The sequence below is a fragment of the Eretmochelys imbricata genome, chromosome 6, assembly GCF_965152235.1.
Source record: "Eretmochelys imbricata isolate rEreImb1 chromosome 6, rEreImb1.hap1, whole genome shotgun sequence".
Classification (NCBI taxonomy): Eukaryota; Metazoa; Chordata; order Testudines; family Cheloniidae; genus Eretmochelys; species Eretmochelys imbricata.
In genome coordinates this window covers 103,408,667-103,422,016 of record NC_135577.1, presented here as the reverse complement: position 1 = coordinate 103,422,016, position 13,350 = coordinate 103,408,667, and the positions used below count along the sequence as shown (strand labels likewise).

At 42.0% G+C, this 13,350-nt stretch overlaps 1 protein-coding gene across 2 annotated transcripts in view; it reads left to right on the top strand.

The window, feature by feature from the left end:
- LGMN (legumain) overlaps nucleotides 1-13,350 on the top strand; it is a 41,176-nt gene that overhangs the window by 18,909 nt on the left and 8,917 nt on the right. For both annotated transcript variants that reach the window (XM_077819295.1, XM_077819297.1), the window contains exons 3-7: nucleotides 6,028-6,125; nucleotides 7,254-7,335; nucleotides 9,975-10,060; nucleotides 12,021-12,096; nucleotides 12,699-12,761. In XM_077819295.1, the coding sequence (XP_077675421.1) occupies nucleotides 6,028-6,125; nucleotides 7,254-7,335; nucleotides 9,975-10,060; nucleotides 12,021-12,096; nucleotides 12,699-12,761 (405 nt within the window). The remainder of the gene's footprint in view (nucleotides 1-6,027; nucleotides 6,126-7,253; nucleotides 7,336-9,974; nucleotides 10,061-12,020; nucleotides 12,097-12,698; nucleotides 12,762-13,350) is intronic.

Here is a 13,350-nt window from a genome sequence, read left to right as displayed (position 1 = left end):
GGAGGATGTGTTTGGGAAGATAAGTAATGGAAATGAGATTTTTAGACATATCAAGCAGTAGCAATGGCACCAAAGTGCGGAGGAGGAGGTTGAAAAGTTCAGAGAAAAGATGCTGAAGCAATGCTGGGGGTGGGAGGAGGAGAAAGGGCCACAGTATGGAGGAGGGTATAACAGCAGCAACAAGTGGCAAGAAATTTAGCCGAGGCTGGTTGCCCTGTCTAGATTAAAATGATGTAAAGCCTAACCTACAGAACCTTTTACCAGCATAGCTATGTCAGTTAGGAGTGGTGGTGTTTTGTTTTGTTTTTTTAACCAATATAGCTATACCAGTAACAGCTGTAGCCTAAATACAATTATACAGGTATACCTATGTTTATGCTGGCATAGCTTATGCCAGTTCCCCAACCTGGCACAAACTATACCATTATAAACACAATTTCTCTGATATAACTGTATCCACATGATAAGGTTTTGATGGTTTAACTATACAGGTAAAGCCTAATGTAGACAAGGCCTAAGACAGAATATGCAAATCCTCACTTTTTGCCTTTTAAATGTCTCCCAATATATCCTCTCTCTTCTTCAACTGATCTCTATTACAATTAGTAGCAGTAGTACGGGGAGCACCTGGAGGCCTGCTGAGGTGCTATTTGTGCCTAATGCTTTGCAATCATAGGGTAAAAAGATGTTTCCCCACCCCAAAAAGTTCTACCATCTAATTAAGTCAAGATGTAATAAGTGAGTGTAACACGCAATAAGGAAAAGGAGAAGACAAAGGAAACTCATACAAACCTGTTTACAAAGGCTAGTTATGTACACACCTGAATGGTTCTGAGTTGGTTAATATTTGTACATCAGAAGTTTTTATTGTCCATCTATTTGGAGCTTGTTTTTACAGGGAAATGTACTATAATTATACCACTATAGTTATACTGGTATAACTCCTAGTGCAGACACACATTCCAAAATAAGAGTGCCTTTCTCTAGTTTAGTTTATGTCAGTATTGTGTAGTTTAGTTATACTGATATGGTTATGCTGATAGGTTTCCCTGTGTAGCTAAGCCCATAGCCATTTACTGTAGGCACCACAGAAGAAGTAGATCTTTGGGAAGGATTTCAAGGTTAGAAGAGTGACTGTACAGATTAGTGCTTTCCAGTTCTCTTTTTCCCTAGCAAACCTCACAAACGTCTGCTTCATATCTTACGTTTTTACACTGCTCTCTCCTATTCTTGTCTTGTCTATTGTCAAGATCTGTGTTTAACGTAAGCAGTTTGGGGTAAGGACTGGTGAAGTGCCATGCAGATGTCAATGTTGAAATATAAATATTTAAGTTTACAGAGCTGGATGGAAGAAAATCTCGTCTGATGTAATAGGAAATATAACTCCTTTAGTAAGGATGGGTAGATTTCCAAAGTAAATCATGTGACGAGATTGTGCTACAGCAGATTTTTTTTTTTTTTTTTTTTTTATAGCATGGAACGTACCTTGCCTTTTCCTGGAATCTTGCTCAATTACCACCCCATCTCTGTGTCAGACTCTGAAGACAGGGCTTTTCCTATATTATTAACATTTCACTAATTTAACTAAATTTGATCTGATTAAACCAGGTCAAACCCCTAATGTGGACACTCCTAAACCAGTTTAACCTTTGCTTAGCATATGCTAATAAATTACTGATTTAAACTAAACCAATGTAAGTGAGGTTTAATCATGTTTCAGTGTCTACGTCAGGAGTTCTCTCTGGTTTAATTGGATTGATTTAATTAAACCTGTGCAACTTTTCTAATGTTGACTAGATCGGGGTGGGCAAACTATGGCCCGTGGGCTGGCCAGCCATTTTAATCCGGCCCTCAAGCTCCTGCTAGGGTCTGGGGATTGCCCCACTCCGACGCTCCAGTTGGGGAGTAGGGTCGGGGGCTGCTCCATGCGGCTCCCGGAAGCAGCGGCATGGCCCCCCTCCGGCTCCTATGTGTAGGGGAAGCCAGAGAGCTCCACTCTGCATGCTGCCCCCGCCCCAAGTGCCACCCCCGTAGCTCCCATTGGCCGCAAACCACAGCCAATGGGAGCTACAGGAGCAGTGCCTGCAGACTGGGCAACATGCAAGGCTGCCTGGCTGCGCCTCGCATAAGAGCTGGAGAAAGGACTTCTGGGAGCTGCTTCCGGGAGCCCCTTGAGGTAAGCGCTGCCTGGAGCCTGCCCCCCTGAGCCTCTCCCCATGCACCAACACCCTGCCCCAGCCCTGATCCCCCTCCCACCCTCCAAACCCCTCGGCCCCAGCCCGGAGCACCCTCCTGCACCCCAAACCTCTCATCCCCAGCCCTACCCCAGAGCCTGCGCCCCGAGCCAGAGGCCTCACCCCCACACACCCCAACCCTGTGCCCCAACCCTGTGCCCCAGCCCTGAGCCCCCTCCCGCCCTTCAAACCACTTGGTCCCAGCCCGGAGCACCCTCCTGCACCCCAAAACCTTCATCCCCAGCCCCACTCCAGAGCTCGTACCCCCTGCCCCAGTCCTGATCCCCCTCCCGCCTTCCAAACCCCTCGGTTCCAGCCTGGAGCACCCTCCTACACCCCAAACTCCTCATCCATAGCCCCACCCCAGAGCCCACACCCCTAGCTGGAGCCCTCACTCCTCTCCCCCCCGCACTCCACCTTCCTGCCCCAGCCTGGAGCCCCCTCCCGCACCCTGAACTCTTCAGTTCTGGCCCCACCCCGGAGACCGCACCCGGAACCAGAGCCATCACCCCCCCTCTGCACCCCAACCACAATTTTATGAGCATTCATGGCCTGCCATACAATTTCTATTCACAGATGTGGCCCTCGGGCCAAAAAATTTGCTCACCCATGGAGTAGATCATAGGAAGGGGTTAGAATTAAAAACAAACAAAGAAAAAAGCAAACCCCACCACCACACACAGCATAACCTGAAAGAAAACCTCTCTTGGTGTAATGCTATTTGAAGTTCCACTGAAATGTTGAAAAATGCATTTCTGGAAAATTTCTTAGTTATCTAGGGGTAGAGGAGAATTATTTTGTCCTTAGACCATTAAATCATCAACGGATTGTAGAGCTAAAATAATTTGTTCATGAGGGAAGTTTCTAAAACAAAATATTAGTTAGCGCTTTTCTCGTGGAGACATGTATTTTTTATGTAAGATCACTTTAATGTACATTGTAATTTCTGTTATAAGAAAGAGATTTAACTATAGCAGTAGTGTGTCTCTTTAAAGAAAATCTGCACATTCATATCCTGTTTACAATAAGGACAAGAGTTTGATTAGAAATTCTGTAGTTTAGCTTTTCACACAACTTGTGTTTACATACCCTTAAGATACTTAGGGTTATTCCACAAGGAATGTAATTAGGCGCGGGAGAATTTGTCCTAGCTCAAAACTGACCAAGTTAATTTTTCAGATGTCAGACCGCATAAATCATAACTAGGCCAAGCACTAAGTCATCTAAGGCCTAATCCAGAGCTCATTGCAGTCAAGGGGAGTCGTCTTGTCCACTGGACTTTGGATCAGGCCTTCAGTGCGTGGGATTTTAGTTTAGATTTCTTTGCAGAAGGCATTATGTTCCCAGTAACCTTTCAGTGACGTCTATTATGCATAAGAAAACTCTACAAAAACATTCATGTAATGAATGGCTTTTTTCCCCCCCAATCAGGACTTGGAGCAAATTGGATTTTAATTGTACAGAGATGGGTACTAATACTGTCAGTAACCATTTCTGTGCTATAATCTAATTGCTCCAAGCCCTGATTAGAAAAAAATTATTTGTATTACCATAGCAGGCATGAGTCCTGGTAATGGACGAGAAGGACCGTGTTGTGCTACGCCAGCGTTACTCAAATGAGGCCACCGTGGCCACATGCCGCCACCAGGGGCTTTTCTTGCGGTCACAGCCTTCTGGGCTGCGATGGCGGGAGTGCAGAATAGAGCCCTCTCCTACTCCCTGTTGCTCCTGGATGCTGGGGCCAGCAGCAGGGGTTGGGCCCTGCCCCCATCTGGAGTCACCTGGGGCACAACGCTGGAGGAGCAGGCAGCCAGAGAGTTCCCCACCTTCCCATGGGTGGTGGGGCTCAGGCTTTGGGCTTCAGCCTGGGGTGGCGGGGCAGCAAGCTCTGTCTGTGGGGCTTCAGGCTCCAGCCCTGGGCTCTGGCTGCGCAGTGGCAGGCTCCAGGCTCCAGCCACATGGCTTCAGACTCTGTCCCTGGACCCCATCCTCCGGGCCACGGGGCTTTGGGCTGTGGCCACAGGGCTTCAGTCTCCAGCCTCCCCACTGCCTCCCCAGCCCCATCTCCCCTGGCCCCCCGCTGTCTCCCCCTACCCTCCATACATGGCTTAATTTGCCAGGACTGATTAAGTCTACTGTGAAAAGTGATATTAACAAATATACTGGTATCACTTTTCACAACAGACTTACTAGGTAGCAATAAATAAATTACAATGATTTGGATGTGTATATGTGCATATTTATTTGATTATCCTAAAGCTAATCAAGTATTTTAGGAAAAAGTGAGAGAGTGGCCATCAGCAAGAGTTGGTGGCCACACTCTGAGGCCACCAAAAAATTTGTCCTGAGAACCCGTGTTAGGCGATGTACAAATAAAAATATTGTCCCCACCCCAAAAAGCTTACAACCCTAGTATAAGACAATGGATAACAGATGGATATAGACCAGTGGTTCCCAAACTTTTCAGGGTCGTGTCTCCTATTACCCCGGTCTGTACCCCCCCAGAGCCTGCTGGAAGCAGGTCCGTGGCTTGGAGAGGGGGATGCGGACAGGGTGAAGGGGGTTGACGCTAGGGTCACAGCTGGGGGCCGGGCCAGCAACAGAGCTGGGTGGCACTCCCTCCCCACCCCACTTGGGGGCTGGCCCAGGCCTCAGCCACCCCCACCTGAACATTCCTCCATGCCCCCCCTCTCCCCCAGTGGGGTGCCTCCCAGAGTTTGGGGACCTCTGATTTAGACAAATAGATTAGGGTGGCGCAAGGAAACAAGACTCCATTGATTGGCATGATAGGCAGTGGTCTCAGCTGCCAACCCACTGTCAAGATTTTTGTAGGTGGTATAGCAAAGAAAAGTTTTAAGGAGGAATTTGAAGGTGGATAATGAATTAGTTTTGGAGATGTTTACAGGGAGCTTCTCCCAAGCATGGAGGGCAGCCTGGGAGAAAGCACTAATGTGCTTGTTTGAAAGTTTAGCGAGTGGGTGATGGAGGCTGGTATTATTGGCCTATCAAAGGTAAGAATTGACATTTCAATTGCAAAGGAGAGATAATAGGTAGGTTTGGGGATAGGCTGTGAAGGGCCTAGAAAGTGAATATAAGCAGTTTATGTTCAATGCAATGGAGAAGAAGTCATCCGTGGAGGTTTGCTAAGAGAGGGATGACGGGGTCAAAGCAGCAGGCTAGTAGAAAGCCATTAAGCCTTTGATGACAGCTATGTGTTCAGGCTTTCCGGAGGCTCTCAATCCTTCATATTTACAACTAGTTACTGAAAGCCTATGCTGTTGCATGTGTGTCATTCAGAAAGTCATGTGTTTAAAAAAAAAAAAAAAACAAAACCACACAAACACCTGAAAATGGAGCCCTTGTTTCCCATACACTATGTTGTAGTGAGAAGTATTGCAGTCTGTACATGTTTTCCAAAGTCTGTGCACAGAGCTCGCCCTGGCCGGAGGGACATGCACCTTTTTGCAATCCCCAGCTTCTGTGATCAGCTGCCACATTCCACCTGCCACAGAATCTTCGCACTCCAACATTCCAGCCTGTTCTCACAGGGACCAGTGATGCTAGAATCTGGTGATACTCTGAACAGAAAGAGCTCTCAGCCATGATTATAACTGTTTTCATCCCTTCACACTGACTTAAGACATTTTAGGCTTCAGAGTGACAATTGTGAAATCCTGTTACTTAGATGAGGATGTTGGTCCGGAGTTTCTTTTAGACAAAATCTTATAAAGTGATTTTCTTTTGTTCCCAAAGATTAACAAGGAATTAGCAAGGACATTCTGCTCTATTTCAGGCTGATGTATGCCATGCTTACCAGATTGTACACCGAAATGGAATTCCAGATGAACAGATTATTGTCATGATGTATGATGACATTGCAGAAAATGAGGAGTAAGTGAAGAACATGGCAAGAATATTAAACCATGTATATTTTTTTCTGTTCCATAGTTAGCAGTAGTACTTTGTGTGTATGTAGTATCTCAAAAAGAAGACTCCTAAGCACTTCACAGAGTATGTACAGGGACCACTTTAGCCATCACTGAAATGAGTTCACTTTAGGATGTGTACCTTGCAAATTTCTAAATTTCAAGAGTAAGATCCTGATTTCAGTTATGGCAGTGTAAATTCAGAGCTCCGTGGTAACTTACTTTTGCATGTTGTGAAACACGTAAACAATCTTAATTTTTATTATACATAGTAAAAATGATCTGTTATGTAGTGTTTTACAGTACAGACATGCCTATATAGTGTGGATATCTTTAAGGGCCTTTGTCAGCCTGTTTAGTCCCCAAAGCATACTTTCCATAAAAAAGGAAATTCCCATGTATCATCTGATTTGGTACCTTTGACCATATTTGCCTTTATAATACAACCAGCTCTTACATTGCACTTTTCACCAGTAAATATTGAAATGCTTTATAAAGGAGGTCAATATTTATGTGCAGCTGCACCCAGTTTCAGTGATGGCCCTTCACTCTGGACTAATTTCAACACTCAGCTCTTACTTTTGGTTCCTAGAAGCTGTGTGGGCACAGTGACAGCCACACCTTAGTCAGCTGCCTTAATTGATAAACAGAATTAGGTGACACTAGCTGGTTAATATTTTGCTATCAGTGTCTGCAGTTACACAGCACTGGCAATGGTTCAGGTGTCAAAAGAGAATAAAACCGTTTCAAAGCAGAACCAAAGCAAGGGCTACTTGAAGCACCTAAACTGATAAATCCAGGGATTGTAGCCATCACGGACCATGTCCTGCATCCTCAGAACAATTTACCTGGTCTTGCCACTGCGTTCATGGGGCTTGAGCTGGGCATATGTAATTGATAAGGCACAAAGACCTCCACATGATCGTTCAAAAATCAGTTTTAAAGAGGTGATGCTTTTGTAAATAAATATGTACAAATATTTGGGCTTGATCTTGTCGACATTTCATGACCTTTTAATATTTTTCTAGTTAATTTGTTGGCGCTATACGGCATATGAATTATTCTTAATACATGTGTCCAACTTAATTTTCAGAAATCCAACCAAAGGCATCATCATCAATAGACCCAATGGCACAGATGTGTACAAGGGAGTGCCAAAGGACTATGTACAAGAGGTAGGACTGAAGTAGTCTCTATTATTCAACCAATATGTTTGAGATTTAACATTACCTAGTGACCCAAGTAAATCTTTTTTCACCCCCCAGACTGTTAGATATTCCCTAATACATTTAATATTAAGCCTCTGGTTGATACAAAGCACTGGAGGGTGTTCATCCAGTTAGATGGCTTGGCCAACCTTTCCTAACTAGGATGTAAACAGAGGGCATATTAAAATGGAGCAGAAACTATAGCAGTAGACTATTCCATTATTTCTGCACCATACTCAGAGTGAGGGGAGGGAAAATCTTACAATTAAAAAAAAAATCATCAATAACTCAATATGTAAACATGTACTGATTAAATTTAACTGTAGTTTATGGCTCAGTACCCCAATATCTGAGTGATTTACAAGTTGCTACTAAAAGTATGCTACACTGCATACTCCTTACTGTGGGATATAGAGTATGTACACTGCATGCTCCCCTAGCATAGGTCTGAAGAGCAGTGTAGATGGTGAAGCACTGCTTAGGTGAGTAGGGTGAGGACAAGCCTGAACTCTGTGGGTATATACTCTACACAGCTCTACATGTCCAAGCAGTGCCTCCCATCTACATTGCTATTTTTAGCAGTGTAGTGTCCCTCTGTCTCCCTGCTGCCAGAGTCTTTCTGTGCCACAGAGGAAGGTTCTGGCATTGGAGAAGTGCTCTGGTGCGGGGAGGCAGCAGGTAAGGGCTCTGGAAGCTCCCATCTGTCTCTCCCCTGCCAGAGCCTTTCCTTCCCACAGTGAAAGGCTCTGGCAGTGGGGAGCTGCCAAAGTCTTTCCCTTCTGCCTCCCCACTGCCAGAGCCTTTCACTGCTGTGTGTAGCTGCACACCACAGTGGACACAGTGTGCTTTTTACTGTGGCATGTAGCTACACATATCCTACACGCTGCCACCAGTGGTGTGCCATGTAGACATACTTAAATTGTAGGTAGTCTCAGAGATCTGCGTATGCCACCACAAAGGCTGTTGCAAAGAGCTATAAAAACAGCACTTAAATTTCTGTTCATACTGTCACCTGAGTGCTTATCTTCTCTACACTTCATTGAAAGTAATCATTAACTTTTCAAATAAAGGCATTCCTAACTTTGTTAAAAAAAAAAAAGTTATTTATTTCACTGAATCCTGCCAGTAGTTTGAGACTTCTGCTGGATAATTAATATTGTTTAGCAAATGTGGCTTAGGTTTTGTACTTGTTTAATTGGAAATGAGCAGCAGTAGCCCTTTGGTATCAGCTTAAATGGCAAGAACTTTTTGACAGAGTGAAATCTACTTAAAGGGATTGAGAAAAATCAGTTGCTTAACAGAGGAGGATCAGAACTGTACTGGATATAATAAATTTGGGATACTTTCAGGCAGTCTCCCATGAGAGGAGATCATCTACTAACGGTGACGAGAAGTATAGGTTTCATTGTATTTTACACGTGCAATGAGCGTTTTCCTAGCTTCCTTCACTATGACTGTTGCCCGATTTCCAAGAGCAGTCATGATCTAACAAACTGCAGTGAGTGACCATCATGATTAAGGACTTGTCTACACCAGAAAGTTGTACTGGCATACTCCAAGGTATAAATTTAAACAGATACCAGTTATACCGGTATAACTATGTACATGCTTATTTTGGAATAGGTGTCTTTTTTCAGTTTAGCTTATGTCGCTTTAGAAGGAGGTTAAGCTAAACCAAAGAACCACTTTTATTCCAAAATACCTGCCCACATTGGGGTTTATACTAGTGTATCTATATCATTTTAGGTATACTGGTATAATTATACTTGTGGCACCTTAGAGACTAACCAATTTATTTGAGCATAAGCTTTTGTGAGCTACAGCTCACTTCATCAGATGCATACTGTGGAAACTGCAGAAGACATTATATACACAGAGACCATGAAACAATACCTCCTCCCATCCCATTCTCCTGCTGGTAATAGCCTATCTAAAGTGATCACTCTCCTTACAATGTGTATGATAATCAAGTTGGGCCATTTCCAGCACAAATCCAGGTTTTCTCACCCCCCCCCCCAATTCACTCTCCTGCTGGTAATAGCTTATCTAAAGTGATCACTCTCCTTACAATGTGTATGATAATCAAGTTGGGCCATTTCCAGCACAAATCCAGGTTTTCTCACCCCCCCCCCCCATTCACTCTCCTGCTGGTAATAGCTTATCCAAAGTGACCACTCCCCTTACAATGTGTATGAAAATCAAGGTGGGCCATTTCCAGCACAAATCCAGGTTTTCTCATCCCCCCACCCCCACAAAAGCTTATGCTCAAATAAATTGGTTAGTCTCTAAGGTGCCACAAGTACTCCTTTTCTTTTGGCGAATACAGACTAACACGGCTGTTACTCTGAAACCTGGTATAATTATACTGGTATAGCTAATAAAACTTTCCTGTATAGACAAGCCCTTACAGGAAAAGAAAAAAGCTGCATATGAAGATCAGTAATAATGGTTATCATAGGAACCAGCTCCCAAAGCCCACCCCAACAGCATTCCTCTGCATTGTAAAACACTTGTTGGTTCTGCCAGGACCAGCCTGTCTAGGCAAGTAGATAAGGTTGACTGTTACTGTGCTTCATATTTAATTTTAAAACTCTCTTAATCTGTAGGATGTTACTCCAAAAAATTTCCTTGCTGTTCTAAGAGGTGATGCTGAAGCAATGAAGGGCATAGGATCAGGAAAAGTATTAAAAAGGTAACATAAAAGTTGTGTTCAGGAAATGATAAATCATGTCACATGGGTGGACACTCATGTGCTGATGTTGAGTAATGGGATTTAAATGCAATCTTAGTTATATTGTTGTCCAGACTGAGGATTAGCAAGACTGGTCAATGGCTATTCTACATCTTTGGAATTAGTAATGTGACAATTCTACTTTTTTAGCAATCTAGTATCAAAAAGTGTGTCTGTATCTGATGGATACCAAATATAGTGTGGACTGAGATCTAGATATGCACAATAGAGAGCAACTTGACCATTGCAGACAAGTTGGTGGAGAGAGAGGGGAACTCTGGCATTGGAATCAGGTGGAAGAAAGGAGAAAAGTTACAGAGCTGGACTGTATTTAAATTGGTCATTGCCACAGAGCTGTAGTCATGTGAGGCTTTGCCTACATAACTCAGGCTTAAAATATTCAGTGTATAAATACAAGATTAGAAGCGCTGAGAAGGGTTCTGAGCTTTTATTAATGAATATTTTGCTGTACTACTGCAAAATTGCTGAACTGGAATGAGGTCTAAAAGGTGAACACAGCTAAACATTTCATTAGCCAAATTAAAAATTGCAGTTAGGCCCATGGCTACTCATACATGGGCATTTTCAACCTGCCTCCCTCTTCCCCCCCCCCATAGTTGTAAGTAAGGGAGTGGATGTGCGGGGATCCCAACATTTATTGCTACTCAGTAAGAAGACAGTTAACCTTACTTGCATCCATGCATAGTTGCCATTTGCATGAATGGAACAATCTTCTGATCCCTGCGGCAGACTACACAATGTCTTCTGAGATCAAGGCCTTTAAGTATCCAATACACAAAGAATTTCAGAACCAGACTAGTACAAAAAAAAATGTGAATTAAATAAATAAATAAAATAAATAAAAAACAAATTTTAGCAGAATAGAGAAATAGTTGAATCCTAAATTGGATAAATGCAACCATATAATTCAGAGCAGCTTGGCCACATTGTAATTGTGTGAAGAAAGACTCTCATTAAGGGTCTTAACAATGAAGAATCTTTAGAATCTCTTCCTATTATTGCTATATCTTTTAGGTATGGAAGTCCTTTGTTAACTGTGTCTGGTACTGGCCTACAATATTCCAGATACATCAGGGGAAGATGAAAACCCATAATGCATCTGGTCCTATTGTGCATTACTGTACAGATGGCTTGTCTACACTTGAAACGCTACAGCAGCCCAGCTGTAGCTGCACCACTATGGCACTTCAGTGTAGACACTATTTATGCTGATGGGAAGGATTCTCCCATCGGTGTAGGTAATCCACTTTAATAGAGCATCAAGGATTAGAAGGCTAAAAATCCCATATTTGAGTACATTGCATTCTTTGAACACATTTAAAATGTACCAGTGTTTTCTGATATTTGCAGCACATATTTATGAAGCTGAACTAGATTAACCTGAAATTAAAAATAATCATGGAAATAGCTATTGATTCTCAGGTTTTATAAAACTATTTTACAAAAGCTTAATCTGGGACTAAAATGACCCAAAATGTTTATATTACAAGAATAAGACACTTAAATCCATTTACATTGCTAGTGTGAAAATTCTGAGTCTCTTAAAAGACATAAAATCATACAATTGTAGGACTGGAAGGGCCCTTGAGAGGTCTTCTAGTCCAGTCCCCTGCACTCACAGCAGGACTAAGTATTATCTAGAAAGACCATCCTTAACAGGTGTGTGTTTTGTTCAGTTCAGGATTCTGGCTTCCTACTGCATTCCTTTTCTACTCATCCATCTCTTCCCATAAGTATCCAAAAAGTGTAGTACGTAATTTAAAAAGGCGGTATAGATGAGACTACATCTTCTGATTTATCTTCACAGATACCAGCATGTCTCAATACTATAACAGGTTTTTATGTAAAGACTAAGCTGAAATGTTTAGAAAGTCAGTTGTTTCTGAATTTCTCTTGGCAGTGGTCCCAAGGATCATGTGTTTGTTTATTTCACTGACCATGGAGCCCCTGGACTACTGGCTTTTCCTAATGATGATGTAAGCATTTTATTTTGAACATTTTTAAAGTTACCATAAAAATAAATATTTCTAAATCTAAATTTCTTAACACACTATTTTTTCTTGGAAAGAATATAAGGGGCCATGTTCTGATCTCCCACTTTACACCAGATCTCAGTCTGGGACATGATATAAAATAGAATACTTAATGTTTGAAAGCTGAGGTCTAGACAGACTATTTATTTGTTGTGTGATTTTTATTGCTTAGCTTTGCAGTGCATCATTCAGACCTTTGTGGGTATGATTATTCATCTTGCACACTGTAGTAAATACTGTAACCTCTGTTTCCCGGGGGGGGGCAAAACATTGAGGGTAAAAAATATAACTCCATGTTAAATTTGGACTTGATGATCACAGACTACAGTAAATCACTTATTTAAGTACAAAAGGGATACAAGTGTGGATTAAATATTCAAGCAACTCTCTTGTGAACTCTAACAATGAAAATATTTATATCTCCAAACAATTAGAAGCAGTAATATATAAAAAGTAGGAATCATTTATTCTGATGAAATTAGTTTCTTTCCTTATTTATTTTGCTGAATTATTGTGGTATTAAAACAAGTGTTCTTATTTTACAGCTCCATGTAAAGGACTTGAACAAGACCATTTATTACATGTACCATAACAAAAAATACCAAAAGGTAAACAACAGTTTATCAGATATGAAATTAATAGAGGAACTAATGCAGAGGAAGCATCTTTGTGACATCTTTGGCTGCACTTCCTTCAATTGTTTAAACAATAAAATCATAGTTGTTGAAGAGGAAGATGATTCAAAGCCTGAAATTTAGATGGATTGCCCATCTAAATGGGATATATATTCCATTTTTGGACCGTCTTCAATTGCTTACTTTCCAGTTGTAGCATGTGATTTATTTGGATCAATGTTGAAAGGTTTCATATCCTGATTTAGCAAAGTCCTGTGACTCCCATATACTTTGATCACCAGTAGAGTTGAAAAACACCCACTATCACTTCACTCCTGCTTCTTTTGCTTTGTTCACCCTTGACCCTGTGTATTATTACTGTAGGAACCCTGTGTATATCTTGTGATTCACTGCTGGTTATTGTTACAAAATAACAAGTCAGCTGAGGATAAAGGGATACTTACAAAAGCTAACATTTAAATTAAACAACCCACCAATTCTTTTATCTAAGTGGTTTCTATTCCCATTTCAGCACAGGTGAAGTCACTTAGAGTAAAGAAAACTAATTGGTATCTATAGCTGT